This window comes from Myotis yumanensis, unplaced genomic scaffold (genome assembly GCF_028538775.1).
Source record: "Myotis yumanensis isolate MYYU_CA2020_CCGP unplaced genomic scaffold, mMyoYum1.0.hap1 SCAF_5, whole genome shotgun sequence".
Classification (NCBI taxonomy): Eukaryota; Metazoa; Chordata; class Mammalia; order Chiroptera; family Vespertilionidae; genus Myotis; species Myotis yumanensis.
Genome location: NW_027223756.1, coordinates 91,545,510 through 91,562,385, shown reverse-complemented (window position 1 = coordinate 91,562,385; position 16,876 = coordinate 91,545,510). Strand labels below are relative to the sequence as shown.

At 48.2% G+C, this 16,876-nt stretch overlaps 1 protein-coding gene across 8 annotated transcripts in view; it reads right to left on the bottom strand.

Moving 5' to 3' along the window:
- Window positions 1-16,876, bottom strand: part of GATAD2A (GATA zinc finger domain containing 2A) — a 109,537-nt gene that overhangs the window by 9,740 nt on the left and 82,921 nt on the right. For all 8 annotated transcript variants that reach the window (XM_070416520.1, XM_070416527.1, XM_070416519.1 and 5 more), the window contains 5 exons: window positions 4,045-4,177; window positions 3,787-3,918; window positions 1,806-1,895; window positions 1,043-1,174; window positions 705-872 (listed from right to left, as the gene is read on the bottom strand). In XM_070416520.1, coding sequence (XP_070272621.1) covers window positions 705-872; window positions 1,043-1,174; window positions 1,806-1,895; window positions 3,787-3,918; window positions 4,045-4,177 — 655 coding nt within the window. The remainder of the gene's footprint in view (window positions 1-704; window positions 873-1,042; window positions 1,175-1,805; window positions 1,896-3,786; window positions 3,919-4,044; window positions 4,178-16,876) is intronic.

The following is a 16,876-nucleotide window of genomic DNA, read 5'->3' as shown; positions in this document are numbered from 1 at the left end:
AGCTTTTGTTTTGCCAGGACATCCCTATGTGGTAGCAGGACTGCACTTGATCCTGACCTAGAGAAGGCAGGCAAGAATGTATTAGGCCAATGGAGGCAGAGAAGGTAACATGCCCATCAGCAAAAGCCGCTGCATACCCAATCATTTTATTTGTCAATGAGGCTTTGCTTCTAGCCTATTGGCCCCCCATCCCATCTTCCTGGCTCTATTGGGTGGGGACAAACCAACCCCATCTCAGAGGCTTTGTCCAGAGTTGAAAGGACTTGTGAATAAGAATAGGTACACTGGTGCCATGAGGACATTTGCAGACACATGCTCCTCATGTGCTTGTGCCTACAGGGGGAAAGGGTGGGAAAGGCTCTAGTGCCCCCAGCCATCTCCAGGCCCACCAAACACCTTAGCTGGCCCGATCTAGCCCCCAAACTTGCCTTTCCCAAGACCTCAAACTCCCACCTCAGCTCAGGTCTGCACCCCTCACCCTCTCAGCAACTCTCCACCTCTGTCACGTGGCAGATCAAAATATCTGCCTGTGACCTTCATGCCTGACAGGCCCAGAGGAGCTCGAGTACAAACCACAAGGGGTGTCCGAAGCCTCACTTGGCTCTGAGGTCACACTGCACCACCCCACTGTGCCTCAGGACTGTGGGCCCTCTTGGGGGCAGCTGCATGGCACACTCCCTATGTCAGCCCAGCACGGCACTCACCTGTGGGATATTGACGAGCAGACTGGTGTTGGGGACATTGGCAACACGGATAAGGCCTTGCTGGATGATCCTCTGTCCCTGGATTTGCACATTGGGCACAGACGCCCGGGGGGCCAGGAGGAGTGGAGGCGGCCCCGTGCTGGAATGTTGTCTGATGTTGTGGATTTGCTGTGGGGTGGGGTGGGAACAAGACAATGAGGAACAATGGAGGGAGGGAGGGGGAAAGGCTGGGCTCCAAAGCCCCAGCCTGAGAACCGGAAACGGTTATTTATGTGAGGTAAACCATTGCTGGGAGCTGCCTGGCCATATTCCTGTCCCAAGGATGCACCCCTGCTCACCTGAGCCCCCCTGACAAGCGGGGGCATGACGACCTGTGAGCTTGCCTGCGGCCCCAGCTTTGAGGACATCTGCTGCCCACCACGGACCAGGGGTGGAGGGATGACACTACCAGGCATTCGAGTCGAAGAGGTCTGTCAAAAGATACCCATCCCCATATCTTAACATGTGTTTTTTTAAAAAAATAAACAGGTTTATTACTATTTTTGTAAAAGCACATACTTATTAACCAAAAAAGGAGGTAATAGAAAACACATAAAAGCAACAAGGAACATAGACTCCAACAAGAGACTTGTAAACGTGGGCTCAGTCAAGACACAGGCCCCACCAGAGCAAGAGTCCAGCCAACCAGGACAGCCACCTGCCACCTGCTGGTGTGAGCTGGGGGCTCAGGCTTGTTTGAGGGGAGCTGGGCCCCTGTCCAGACCTCAGTCCTATAGCTGGGAGGGAGAATCCTTTGAGCAGAGGCGGCCAGGAGCCTTGCTGGGTCAAGGCCCCCCCTGCCATTGGGAGACTCCGAATGAAGGGAGCCCAATATGTTTAGGTAGGATCTTAGTTCTCTCTCCAATCTCAAAAGGGGTGGTCATGGGAGGGGCCTCCCATCTGCCGGTGTGATTTGTTTATGATGTCAATGGTGGCTTAGTTTGGGAATTTAAGCATGATTTATTTTGGGGCCGCCAGCAGGAAAACCTCACCCAGTCTAATCAGAAGGAACAGGCAGCCTTTTACAGGGCTCCTGAAGAGCCTAATGAGGAAGGAACTGACCTGAAGTGATGGCTTCCCGGAAGGAATGTTCTGGGTGCCCCGCACGAGCGGGGGAGGGGTGGTCACGGTGCTCCCAGTGGAGCCTGTGGGCTGCAAGAAAGCAGGATACTCGGTAGATGAGACAGCCATCAGTTCTGCCCACCCCATAATCCTGATGGAGGAGGATTGATTTTCTTCCTATTCCAAAGGGTACTAAGTTTGCAAAGGTTTTGCTTCCAGCCTGGTAAATGACACCTGCCTATCTGCAACAGGAATTGACATATACAAAAATGGGCAGAGAAGAGCTTTTCCAGCACCACTCCAACCCCTGGGACTCCTGCCATCACTCTGTGGCTCTGCCTGTCAGGGGGCAGGAAAGGCAGGCAATGAGAAAGGACCCAGGTCCTAGACAGGTTAATACCAACCTTAGGATTCTTTTAACATTTTTTAAAATATGTTTTTATTTATTTCAGAGTAAGAGAGGGAGAGGGAGAGTTGGAAACATCAATGAGGAGAGAGAATCATCGATCAGCAGCCTCCTGCATTCCCGTTACTAGGGATAGAGACTGCAACCCAGGCAAGGGCCCTGACCAGGAATTGAACCGTGACCTCCTGGTTCATGGGTCGATACTCAATGACTGACCCACACCAGCCGGGCCCAACCTTGGGATTCTTAAGTAACATTCCACTAGGGAAGGGACAGTGACAGACTTGGGTCACTTTACCTTATCTTCAACAACTGACAAGGAAACAATAGACAGGTCCACCAGGAGATTAACTGACGTCAGTCAGGCCACATCCACTTGCTGACTGAGTGGGGTGGGAACTCAAATAAGCCCCCAAATCAGACCAGTGAGTGTCTTTCTTCTGTGCCTCTCTCTTAGGGAATATGAGTTTTACACATTCTGTCAGCCATGTAATCACTTTCCTGATTTAGTAGTAATGGTCAATTTTTAAAAATATATATTTTTATTGATTTCAGGGAGGAAGAGAGAGGAAGAGAGAGACAGAAATAACAATGATGAGAGGGAATCATTGATTGGTTGCCTCCTGCAGGCCCTCTACTGGGGACCGAGCCCGCAACCTGGCAATGTGCCCCTGACCAGAATCGAACCTGGAATCCTTGAGTCCACAGGCCGATGCTTTATCCACTGAGCCAAACCAGCTAGGGTAAGATAGTTGTTATGGTTATGATAAGGGCAGCTGCATAACCAAACATAAACCTTCCCAGAAATCCAACAAAACATGAACTTGCCCCACATGGTGAGCTCATAGCAGAACCACAAAGAACCTCAGGCACTGGGACAGCAGCCTCTCCAGGCCAGCACAGCCACCGGCAGGGCAGGAGGCCTTTCTAAAAACAAACTCAGGACAGAGCTCTGAACCTTGAAGTGTGCTTCCAGAGGCTTCATACATCTATCTGTTTTCTACTCCCTTGATGCTTTTACAGGAAGTGAGTTTTACGTACTCAGATCTGAAACATTCTAGACCAGTGGTTCTCAACCTTCCTAATGCCGAGACCCTTTAATACAGGTCCTCATGTTGTGGTGACCCCCAACCGTAAAATTATTTTCGTTGCTACTTCATAACTGTAATTTTGCTACTGTTATGAATTGTAATGTAAATATCTGATATGCAGGATGTATTTTCATTATTACAAATTGCACATAATTAAAGCATAGTGATTGATCACAAAAACAATATGTAATTATATATGTGTTTTCCAATGGTCTTAGTCGACCCCTGTGAAAGGGTCATTCAACCCCCAAAGGGGTCGTGACCCACAGGTTGAGAACCGCTGTTCTAGACCAAGCAGGACTCTAATATCCTCTCACTGACATCCTTTTAGCTAAATACAAAAATAGAACCTTTTGTATTTAGTTAAAGTTTCTATTCAGACCCTCATACCCCTGAGGAAACCTGTCCCCCATGACCAGCCTTTCCGACCCCAGCTCTGAATGGCTTCCACTGGCCCTTGAGGAAGAAACAGACGTGCACAAACCTTCTGGGTGGTGGTTTCCTTTTGTATTTGACTCTGCCGCAACTTTTTCAATAAAACGAGCTTTGCTTCTTCTAACCGTAACTCTTCTTTCAGCTGCTTAATCATCCTTTCTCGTTCTTCAGGACTGCTTTTCTGTAAGCACAAGAGAACAGGGTTGAGAGGGAGGCCCAGCACCCAGGAGCACAGGCCCCACTGTCACCAGCTATATTCAGGGATGCTGTTCAGTGGAGTAGTCCCTAGCAAGGGGACAAGACTCACCATAAGGTCCTCAGTGCTGGTCTCCTGCAAGGCCTCTTTCGGAAGCCCATTCACCCTCGGGCTCATGGGCTGCTCATTGTCGGAGAGCACAATCACATCAGGCGAAGGGGCTCTCTTTTCGGACTTCATGTCACTGTGGAGCAGGGACAGCGGGTTGTTACCAGAGCACACTGACTGTGCTGGACTCTGTTCCCCAGAATCCCACGTGAACACCCTCCAGATGCCCAGATTAAAACACAGACAAAGCAAGGAGATGGCAAGCACATTGCCCCACTGGTGGCAACATCTCTCCTTGTGTCCTCCCTGATAGTCTCTCTGTCACTCATCTAGGCTGCCTTCTCTCATTGTACTCACCATGCAGTACCCAAACCCACATGTTTATGGCTGGACCCCTCCCAGTTCCAGTTGGGACTGTTCTTGGTTCCTGCCTTTGTGTCCCCAGGGATGAGGACATCTATATGCTGAGGGTGACACAGACATTTTGGAAAACATCACTCACCACCACTCCTTTCTCTACCATGTGGCTAGGTGTTGAATTAAAAATGTCAGTGGTTAACCACTGAGCAACTCCGGCCAGGGCTAGAGTGTTGGCCCACACACCAAAAGGTCACAGGTTCAGTTCCCAGTCAAGGGCACATATCTGGGTTGTGGGCATGCTCCCCACCTCTGGTTGGGACACATGCGGGAGCAACCAGTTGATGTGTCTCTCACATCACATCCATGTTTCTCTCTCTCCCCCACTCCCTCCTTTCCACTCTCTCTGAAAAGCAATGGAAACAAATATCCTCAGGTTAACAACAAAAAAGAAAACAAGCAAACAAACATAAATGTCAGTGGTTAGAGCCTCGGCCAATGCACTGAAGAGTCATGGGTTCGATTCCTGGTCAAGGGCACGTACCTGGGTTGCAGGTTCGAACCCCAGACCCGGTCAGAGGGTGTGCAGGAGGCAACCATTCAATGTGTCTCTCACATCAATGTTTCCCCGCCCCCCCCCCCCACCCGCCCCGCCTTTCTCCCTTCCCCTCTCTCTAAAAATATCAATGGGAAAAATATCCTTGGGTGAGGATTAATATAAAACAAACAAACAAACACATGGCCCTGGATACTGGCTGAGGTCCTTCCTGGACCACATGTGGCCCCTTCAACCTCCCAGTGGCAACGTGACTACATGTTTTGAAATAGACTAGAATACAGAACACATTTTATCTTGCAAATCTGGGTGCTGCTCACCTACCTAATCTGCTCACAAACTGGTTTCCAGCAACCTCTATCCACCATGCTCTAACAGTGGGTGAAGTGTTCTGGTGCCAAGGCTACCCCTGCCATTACTCTCGCCCTCTTACCCAAACCCTGTCCACACCCAAGTCTCCTAAGACATATACGCACATCTGAGCCTCTGCTATGGTGTCACTGACCTTATACACAGGATCAAAGGGTCCCAGAGATGGCACTTTGCCCCCAACTAAGCGGCTCCATTTGCTGAGGGCACAATGTAAACATTCCCTTCAGGTCTGGCTTCAAGTCTTGTTGAAAGTATCAAATCTTTCCCTCAGCAGCAAAATCAACCAAGCACCAAACTCGTCCGCTAGGTGGCACTGTTGCCCAGAGAACAAACTTGATAAAGTTAACTGAGTAACAGCTCGAAGTTGTCCCACTCCTTCCACTACATCCCAGCAAAGCAGGGGCAGAGTTACAGAGAACTGCTGCTTAATAGCCCATTAAACCACCTTTGCTGTCCCTGGTGTGAGCTACACATTCACAGAGGACTAGACGCTGAGGATTCACTGACTCTCCTGATCCTGGACCCTAGGTGGCTGCAGGCAGGCGGGGCAGCAGCCCAGGCAGAACCACAGCTACAGTTACAGACTACAGGCACTTTCTAAGGAAGTGTGTGCTGAGATGAGGGTGATATAAAGGGATTTATCTCTTTTTATCATCTCAGTGAGGGTGTGCACTTCTTCGGAGGGTGAGATGTAAAAAAAAAAAGAAAGAAAGAAATTAGCCTGAGGGAAGAGGACAGGGTGAGGGAACCAGACCATCTGGAAGCTGCAGCTCCAAGATGGCCACTCTGACCACAGCACTCCTAGGTCCCATCTTAGACTGACATTAATCAATAACTCATCCAAGAGATGACATCACCTCCCATCAAAGATCACTTAGCATCCTAGCAGGAAGTGAACTTCCTGTATGCTAATCAGGCCACCAAAAAGTCATGTGACAACGGCATTTCCCTCCTTGGTCACATGACCCGTTAACTGTGCCTTCCCTGTGAAAACCATGGCAACAGCCAGTTCTAACCAGTTTGTGACAAGCAGCCTTCATTTTGAGAAGTGAGGTAGGGTTCAGGTGTTTTTCAGAAAATGGAGGTGCCCAGTTCACCCTGGAGCTGCCAGGCCGGCGGGCACTTCCTGTGTGGTGTCCACCCCCGGAGACTATGGTATGTTACAGAGACCGGGTCACTTCCAAACACAGAGGGGCCACCAGCCCCTCTAGTTTCCAACATGAAAAACCTTCCTAAGCTCCATCTTTAAAACAAGGGTGCTTCACGCCTCTCAGTTCCTTCCCGAAGAGTTCTTTTAATTCAGGAAAAAGAATGCCTCTTTGATACAGAATCAAATTTAACATGGACGTTCTTTTTTTTTTTTTTTAATTGTTTTAAATTATAGAACCATTTAGACCAGGGGAACAAAAGCAGAATCTAGCTAGCCCAACATGCTAGAGCAGTGGTTCTCAACCTTCCTAATGCTGTGACCCTTTAATACAGTTCCTCATGTTGTGGTGACCCCCAATTTCATTGTTACAAATTGAACACAATTAAAGCATAGTGATTAATCACAAAAACAATATGTAATTATATATGTGTTTTCTGATGGTCTTAGGCGACCTCTGTGAAAGGGTCGTTCGACCCCCAAAGGGGTCTCGACCCACAGGTTGAGAACCGCTGTGCTAGAGGGACGGTGGCATGACCAGGTATACTGCTTCAGTCCAAGGCAGTCACCTGTGCACCGAGTTTATTTGGAAGCTACAAGACTTCAGGGCAAATCCAATAAGCCCATCCTGCCCATCTTGGGAACCCTTATGTAAAATATTGTGATCAAGAGATTTTATATGACCTATTAAAAATCACTGGACGCAGGTCAGGCTGTAATCAGAGAAAATGGTCTCATTACCTCATCCCCCTTGGGCAGTCTCTGGCAAAACACATAACCCCCTCAAGTTTTCTGGAGGTAAGACCGGGATTGTAAACTTAACTTACAACAGGATCCTGCGTCCACAACGCCAGGCTACTGTCGCAGGTGTTCACCAGCCAGAGGTCAGTGTGAGGTTAATATTTAGTGTACTCTGCCCCCCCACCCCCACCCTACTTGTGCCAGGGGAAGCAGTCTCATAGAGGGAATGGAGAAACAGTCCTCACAAACTCTGACCTTTGTTCTCTGAATGAAGCTGCCTGATGTTGGGGAAAGAGTGCTTCATCTACACTCGTGCATTTATCCATTCAGTCATTCAACTCTTTTTTGCTGAACGCTCACCTAAGAAGTAGGTGTAGTGCCAAGCAGTGAGGATAAACCCCTGGATAAAAAGGTGGTTCTGTCCTTAGGATCTACCAAGAGGGACAGGACCACTACCCACTTCAGCTCAGGAGCAGCTGGGCAGCTTCTCCAGGGCTTATAGAAATGTAGCATCTTGCTGCCCTACAGCTTGCTCAATCTAAGCCTGCATTTTAACAAGACCCCTGAGATTCCCGCACACACTAGGGGAGCTGGGAATGACTGGGCCCAATAAGGCCTCAGGACAACAAATTCCTCCTTAGGGCCAGTGGCAACCAGCCATTCCCTGCCAGAACCTTCTTCTCTGCAACTCTCTGGCCCAGCAGCTGGGTCCAGAAGCAGGTGGCTGCTAGTTGTGGTTAAAGGTGGGGTGAGGAGTTGCTAGATCAGCACCAGCCTCACCTGCTCCTTCTGCAAAACCCCAACCTGGGCATTCCTCCCACTGGAACCCATTCACACCTCCCAGGCCAAGCCAATTCTTATCCACCCCAACCAGTCCCACCAGTCTCTATACCATGGGATCATCCTGTCTTGAGCTCTGACCTTCACCACCATTCCTTTCACCACACCCCTCAAGTCCTCCTTCACAAGATGCACTTCAAACCTTTTGTGCCCTCAAAGGTCCCTGGGTTGTCCCACCCCAAGCTAGGGCTACAGATAGTCACAGAACAGTGGCCAGGGCCCTATGGCTCTACTTGTAGCCTGTCTCTAGAAGGCCCGGGTACTGGATGTTCCCAGGATGACCCAACAAGCAAAAGGCAAAACAAGAGTCCAGTCCTGATGTGATTCTATGGACTCAGAAGAGGGGGTGAGGCTCCCCTCCTCCCTAGAGCCAGAAGAGCAGGAATCTTCTCCTAGTGCCACACGGACCACAGGCCCTCCTCCCAGAGCCCATGGCCATGCTCACAAAGGCCTACCATGAGTGGGCACTGTGCACCAAGCTTGCACACTGGGGAAGGGGGCAAGTGTTGCTGTCATTCTCCCATAAAACCACCTGTGGTCTCACTTGATCCTGCCTCTTGTAAGTGGAGGAGCCTAGGGCAAGATACTTCCCTCCCTTCTGTGCCTCCTACAAGGACAGGACGAGGGGTTTCAGCTCAGCTGCCCCTCAGAGTTGCTCAGATAACTTAGGAAACTGTCAGGAAATCAGAGTCCAGACCTTTCCTGAAGCATTAAGAGGCTGCTCACTGTGAATGCAAGCTTAGCACACAATGGGCTACTGAGGTAACTAGCATTCAAATATTCTCAAACCTGCGAGGGCAGGAATTGTGTCTGTTCTGTGAGCAACTGTCCCAGCAGCTACAATATGGTCTGACATAGTGGATTTTCAGGTAACAGGATTGACACACGCCCATTTCCTCCTCTTCCCTGGCACCTGGTTCCAGGATGGGGTCTTTAAGTCCACAAGAAACTCAGCAGTACCTGTAGAGTGACTAATGATCTTGCACAGGTGGGTGACTATGTCCACAGGCACAATCAATGCTGTGTTGCTAAAGGATGTGCAAATTCACTTAAAAGGATTTCTGAATTCTGGGTTATGTGTCTGTTCAGGACACAGGCCCTGGAAGTCCAACCTCTAGCCTGTGAGTCCAGGATTCTGGTGGATGTTAAGAGGAAGCCCCAATACTCGTGGTTGACAAAACCCTGTGCAGAGAACCAGCGCTCCACCCTGATGAAGTCATCAGCCCAGCCTTGACAGCCCCATGAAGGCGCTCATTCCAGCTGACCCTTGACTGTGCTCACACTCCATCTAGTCCTATTCCCATGACCTGGGCTGGTTTTGTGACTTGCTCTCTCTAAAGGAACGTGGAGGAAGCAACATTGCAAGCTTTTGAGGCAAGGCCACAGGAACCTTGCAGCTCCTACTTGGGCCCCTAGAGTGAGCCCACGAAGGCCCAGGTACTGCAGCTCCCGAGACCACCCTGGTGTAGGATGCTGAGCTAGCTTCATGGAAAGAGGGTCTCTGAGGGTCAGAGACAGCCATGGAGATGAGCCTAGCCATCCCATGTGAGTGACAAAGCCACCAGTCATCCAGCTCAGCTAACGTGGACTGCAAGAACAAGAGCCCAAGAAGCAGTGCCCTGCTGGGACCAGCCAACCAGGAGACCCAAGAGACCATTACAAACCAATACATCATTACTTTAAACCATTAAGATAATGGGGCCAACAGGAAGTTAGCCCACACCACGGTAACTCCTTGTCCCCCCTCAGACTGTCCCCAACAGAGGCCATCTATCCTAGACATTACCCTGGGATAGAGTAGGGAGAGACAAAGGGGGGTTCCTAGTAGCCACCCCTGCTGACTCTCAAAGCCCCCCAAAGGGACTAGTGCAATTCTCCACACATGTATCTCCTGTGGCAGATACAGAACTTGGAATAAGATAGACATGGAGTTCCAGGAAGACCGAGCAAGAGATCAGAGCTGCCCAGCAAAGAGGGTGAGGAGAAAGTCCCACAGAAAAGGAGGGGCCATCCTCAAGCCTATGAGCCACCACCTTCAGATACAACCTGGAGTGATATCTGAGTCACAGCCAAAAGCAATTCCATGCTTAATCCAATGAGCACCCCTCCACCCCCACAATTCCAGAAACACTTCTAGAAAAGTCCTACGAGAAAATAAGAGGTATCACCAGTTCCTGGGTAGTCCTAACATCTGGCACCATCTTACTGGCAGGCCCTTGAGAACTGGGTGTCTTGACAGACACACATTTCTGGGGCCTTTCATGGCCACCTGGACATGGAGGCTGCTCACTGGAACCCCACCCTCCTTTTCCAAGGGATGCCATTCACTCAGAAACATTTGATGTGATTAGATAGGAAGCTCTGCTGCCCAGACACAGATTGTGCCCCACAGTCCACGTCCTGCCTGCCCCATAGGGGGAGGGGTGCCTGGTCCCCTCCCCAGACCCTTATAGCCCTGGAGCCCACCAGCCTGCTTCTCACCCCTCTGCTTGAATCCCTTCTTGGCATCCACTGCTACTTCTCCCAGCACTGTAACTTGACACCCTGTTGGCTGGGATGTCAAGAGAAAAGCCTGCTTTGTGGGGGCCTGGAAGTCAGAACACATTTTGCTTCTTGGCCACAAAGGCCATGGAGGTAAGCAGCTGCAATGGGATTTTTGAAACCTAGCCATCATTCTTCCTGGAGACTTCAGGTCTGACTATCACTCTGGGATGCCATTACAGTGCACCTGCCCTGCCACAGCTACAGCTGAACATATCAGAAGAGGAGGGAGCATGTGTGGCCAGGCTCTGGCCTGTGAGCCCAATCCCCCCCTTTAGGATCCCCAGCACAGAGATGGGCAATCCCAGGGCACATGGCAGGAGCAGAGGAGCACTATGCCATCAGCAAGGTCAGGAGACATTCAGCCTATCTTGTGGGGGCTCCTTTTAGGAACAAAGGAACCCCTGAAAGTTACAAATCCTGGCCAGGAAAGCTAAGAAGACCTCACTGTGACTGGAAGCAGTGATAGGGGCCAGTTTCCGGGTGTGAAGAGTCGCCGAGAGATGTACAAACAAGCCAAAGAGAGGACCTCCTGAGCCAACAGCTGGCAGTGGCCCCATGGAAAGACCCCAACACCAGATAGTAACAAGGTAGCCTGCAGGGCCAGCTCCCACCCAAGGAGTCACTTCAGCACGATCCTGACCGGTCCAGCCAGGATTCAACACCACCAGGAAGATTAAATCCAGTTCAGCACACTCTGTTCAAAAATTCAGGAAGAGACACTTATTGGAAATGACCAGTCACAGAACTGAAAAGCTGATATATGTAAGGTTTGGAAAAATCGCCCAGGACATATACTGATCCCTTATAATGGCCAGCCCTGTGCCAACCATCAAGATGCACACTTCCATGTAATCCTCACAGCTGTTCGACTGTTACACCCGTCCACAAGTGAATAGCAGTCTGAATGGAATGATTTTCCCAGGTCACATGCCTGTGACCTGCAGAGAGTACTAGTATAAGGTGGGAGAGGATGGGTCCCATGTGACTTTCAACTCTGACGTCTCTACCTTGAGTTACCAAACACAATTTTTATACTAGATTAAAGGGGGAAGTGTTTTTATTCATACTTGAAGGATCCCAGACAGCCAGCAGCATCTGCATATAAAGTCCCTGAAGTAACATAGAAATAACTGTGAGGACATAGACAGGGTCTCAAACTTGACTAAGAAACAACTCTCACTACACATGGATACCATCTGCCTGATGAAACTAGGTAGGATTTTGGCACTTGGGAATCCAGGCTCCCAAAGGGCCAGGACCTTGGAAGAGTAAAAGAAAAACAAACGTCAAACACAGACTGTTGGCCACAGCATCAATGCTAGTGTCCACTCTTTCCTTTGTTCCCTAACCACATGTTAGGCCAATCTTCCACCAAGGAGGACATAAAGAGAACCCAGGAGCACTCTCCAGCTCAGAGGGACTCCAGACATCAGATGAACCCAAACCCACATTTTGGGATGCCGGCTTCCTCACCAACATATAGCAAGAGAAGGGTCACTTATGTGCAGGTGAAAACCACACATGAGCAACAAGCACGGCTTCCTAGTTTGTACTAACCACAAACTTTTGTGATAAATGGAAAGCACACACTTTGCCTCCCTTTAAATACCTAATTCAAACTGCTGGATCCTTCCTCACCTTCCACAGGCAAATCCTTTCAGGCTCACCTGTTCCCCAACCCCCACCTGCTCAGACCTGCTCCAGCTACTCTGAGCCCAGCAGCCAAGAGACTCCACACAGGTCAGCCACCCAGGTCATACAGGAGGACCAGGGGGGGCCAGGTGTACCTCTCTGGCTGTGGGAACCTGGCCCCAAACCTCAATGAACCTTGCTTTCTTCATCTTCAGAATGAATGCTGCTGACTTCAAGGGGGTGTCATAAAATGTAAAAGATACAAAAAAAAAAAAAAAAAAAAGCACCTAGTCAAAAGACAGTGACTCTGCCTTTCTTCCAGATCCTCGCAGAATGCAATGTGCACACTTGAGGCAACCCCATCACTTTCTCTGCTCTGAACTGACTCATCTGATCACCCGCCCTGCAACTGGAGGTCCCTAGGGACAAGGTCTCAGGCTGAGGGTTTGTTTCTCTTCCTTCCACTGTCTGACCCCCGGCAGGCCATCAACCATTGTGCTGATGGAGACATAAGCACAGACCCTGCTGGGCATCCTGACTCTGCCCACGCTGGACAGCCAGCAACGATTTGCCTGTGCTCCTCTGCACAACACTGGGCTACTAGCAGTTCCCCAAATTGGTCCTTGGGACCCCTCCTGGGGCTCTGCCAGGTTGTAACACCGAACAACATCTGCTTTTTTCTCCAAGGTGAGACAGCAGTGCCAAACTATGCCAGGAGTCAGTGTTGTCACGCTATGGGCAATGCCCTTATGAAGAACCATTGATTGGCTGCCTTCTGCATGCCCCCCCGCTGGGGATCAAGTCCAAAGCCTGGGCATGTGCCCTGACAGGGAACGGAACCGTGACCTCCTGGTTCACAGGTCAATGTTCAACCACCCCAGCCCTCGAGTTAGAGTCTTTTTAATATTCTGTGACAAGATAGAATTTTGAAAAACTAGTGTTTGCCTCTATGAGCCCAACAGCTTCCCAACATATCAGAGATGAACTAATCTGATTCTGCAATACTGAAAATGAAATGTGTCAGTAGAGTTGACCCTTGAACAACTCAGGGGTTAGGAGCACTGACCCCTGCACAATAAAAAATCCACATGTAACTTTTGACTTCCTAAAACTTTAACTACTAATAAATAACCTACTGTTGACTGGATGTCATACAGATAGCCAATTAACACATATTTTATATGTTATATGTATCATATACTATATTCTTACAATAAAGTAAGCTAGAGTAAAAATCAAGAAGATCATAAAAAAAGACATTTACAGTACTGTATGTTAATGAAAAACATCTATGTATAAGTGGACTCACACAGTGAAAACCCATGTTATTCAAGGGTCAACTGTATCTGAAAGATCTCAACAAGCAAGTAAACCAGTATTTTCTAATGTTCAATGATACAACAAAAATCAAACAGAATAAAAATATCATTCAGGAGAAGAGACATATTTCCCAGGCAGAGGAATATCAAGTAATCTATGCAGATGCTGCAACCTTGAAGAGGGGGAATGGTTACTATGGGCTGTAAATAGTGACTTCCTTCCAAAGTGGATAACACACAAAAAGGCAAGAGAGAAGCTTTACATGGGAGACACCTGACAGACACCACCTCCACCAGGGGTCAAGGTCAACATCAGTGAAAAGTCACATTCTCTTGGCTGGCGTGGCTCAGTGGTTGAGCGTCAACCTATGAACCTGGAGATCACAGTTCAATTCCCAGTCAGGGCACATGCCCGGGTTTCGGGCTTGATCCCTAGTTGGGGGCATGCAGGAGGCAGCTAATCAATGATTCTCTCTCATCACTGATGTTTCTATCTCTCTCTCCCTCTCCAAAACAAATTTTTTAAAAAAGTCACATTGATGGTATGTGCCCCAGACACAATGTACAGAGAAGGGTGCCTCACCTCTGTGGTCTTCCTCACCCTCCACATACCCATCACCCCAGTCCAACCATAAGAAAAACATAAGAAAACACAAATCCCAATTGAGGGCATCCTACAAAATACCTCAATGGTACTCAAAACTGTCCAGATCATCAAATCAGGAAAGGCTGAGCCCAACTGGCGTGCATTGACCTATGAACCAGGAAGTCACAGTTTGATTCCAAGTCAGGGCACATGCCCTGTTGTGGTCTCGATCCCCAGTGGGGGCATGCAGGAGGCAGCCTATGGATGATTCTGTCTCATCATTGATGTTTCTATCTCCTCTCTGAAATCAATAAAAATATATATTTTTAAAAAAAGGGGGGGGGGGAGAGTCTGAGAAACTGTCTCAGCCCAGAGGAGCCTAAGGAAACTAAATGTAACAAGGATCCTGGGACAGAAAAGGTAAAAAAGAAAGGAAATCTGAATAGATTATAGACTTTAGTTAATAGCAATATGTGGGTGTTCGGTTCCACAGTAACCTATTAACAATGGGGAGACTGGGACAGGGTGAGCAGAATCTTTGCAACCTTTCTGTAAATCTAAAATGATCCTAAAATTAGGATGTACTTTTTAAAAAAAAAATATTATTCTGTTCAAAATGCAACAAAGACTGGTGGACTATAATGTAACCAAGTACAGGAAGTTCACTAAAAAGGTTTAAGAGTCTATAATGCAACTAACTGTTAGGGCAGTAGTTCTCAACCTTTCTAATGCCGCGACTCTTTAATACAGTTCCTCATGTTGAGGTGACCCCCAACCATAAAATTATTTTCGTTGCTACTTCATAACTGTAATTTTGCTACTGTTATGAATCGTAATGTAAATATCTGATATGCAGGATGTATTTGCATTGTTACAAATTGAACATAATTAAAGCATAGTGATTAATCACAAAAACAATATGTAATTATATATGTGTTTTCTGATGGTCTCAGGCGACCCCTGTGAAAGGTTCATTTGACCCACAGGTTGAGAACTGCTGTGTTAGGGAGAGGCCACTTTGTGTTTTAGTGTTGCACTAAAGGAAAAAACACACAATTATCTAAAAAGACTAACCAAATACCTCAGTGCCCCAAATGTTCTGTGTGAAAGTGGGTTTTTTTTCACAGGCTTTAACCCTAACAACATATCACAAGAAATTCGTCGCAGAAGAGATATGAGAATCTAGCTGTCTACTTACTAAGCAAAGTAATTAAACTTGCAGAATAGTTATTTCTCATAAAAAAAATTTTATGCTGCCATGTAATAATGGGTCATCTTTATTAATGAATAACATTGTCATCTTTATTAAATGAATTAATATTGTCAACAGATATTTTCTTTTTTAAAAAATATATTTTTATTGATTTCAAAGAAGAAGAAGAAGAGAGAGAGAGAGAGAGAGAGAGAGAGAAACATCAATGATGAAGAGTCATTACGCCCCCTACTGGGGGTTGAGCCCACAACCCGGGCATGTGCCCTTGACCGCAATCAAACCCAGGACTGCTCAGTCCACAGGCTGACGCTCTATCCACTAAGCCAAACCAGCTAGGGCATCAACAGATATTTTCAACACCAATGTTCTCTGGGTACTAGAGATGGTAAAGGGGCTGTGCCAGTGCTTGTGGCAAAGGGTTTCCCATCCCTGTGGCAGATGTCAGTCTGAGCAAAGGCTCCTGAGTGAGGGCCTCCTGACACATGGACTTTTTCTTGAAGTTATATTTTGAAAAGAGAGAGAGACTAAAAATTTAATAGGACTCACCCCACAGATACACTGTAATTTCTCTATAAAATCTACTCAATTATAAGGCAACAAAACTTGGTAACCCTGTTCTTGTGGCCTTTAAAGCAGCGACTGTACAGGCCCCGCCGTTACTCAATGCACAGATACTGGCATTTCCCAGGGCAGCTCCGCTCTGACACTGTGCGCCTGCAGATTGGGAGACCAAGCACAGACTGCCCAGTGGCTGTCCCAAGTTCCCAATGCTAGTACACTACCCTGCACCTGATGCCCCACTCTCCACAGACTGCTACTTTCCAGGCAAAGGTATTTTCTCTCTTTCCCAACAGGTCCACCTCCATCCTCAAATCCAGGTGCTCCTCAGCTCTACCCAGGCCCAGAACACCACCTCTTCCCCCTCCAGAGGGCACTACAGGGCCTGACCTTCCCAGCCAGACAGCCACCCTACTCCCACTACCCTGGGCATTCTCAGCCCCCAACTCTGACCAAACCCAAAGGCTCCAGGGACCTGAAACCCTAAGTACCCCAATTTCTGGGCTGTAAGCTCCCCAGACAGTGCCACCAAGACTGCTCTGTTCCACAATGACCATAGGCACTGCCAAGTGTTCCTGAAGGAAGAAAATGCGGTATGCCTGAACTGGTCATTCTCCTTAGAGTATCATTGTGTTGACGTTTTTTTCCGAGAGCTGTCAAGGCTCTGCTTTGAGGAACACTACAAGCTACCAGGTCTCAGTCCCACTAAGACCTGAAGCTTTGCAATGTGGTTATATCACAACTATTTTTAAGATTAAATTCTAAAAATAAGCAGTACTATGGCTTGGGACCCAAGGAAGAGGAAATGCAGCAAGGGCTGGGTTTTTTTCTCTCCTTGATATATTTTTATTGATTTCAGAGAGAGGAAGGGAGAGGGAGAGACAGAAACATTGATAAGATCAGCTGCCTCCTGCATGCCCTCTACTGGGGATTGTGCCCTGACTGAGAATCGAACCGTGATCTCCTGGTT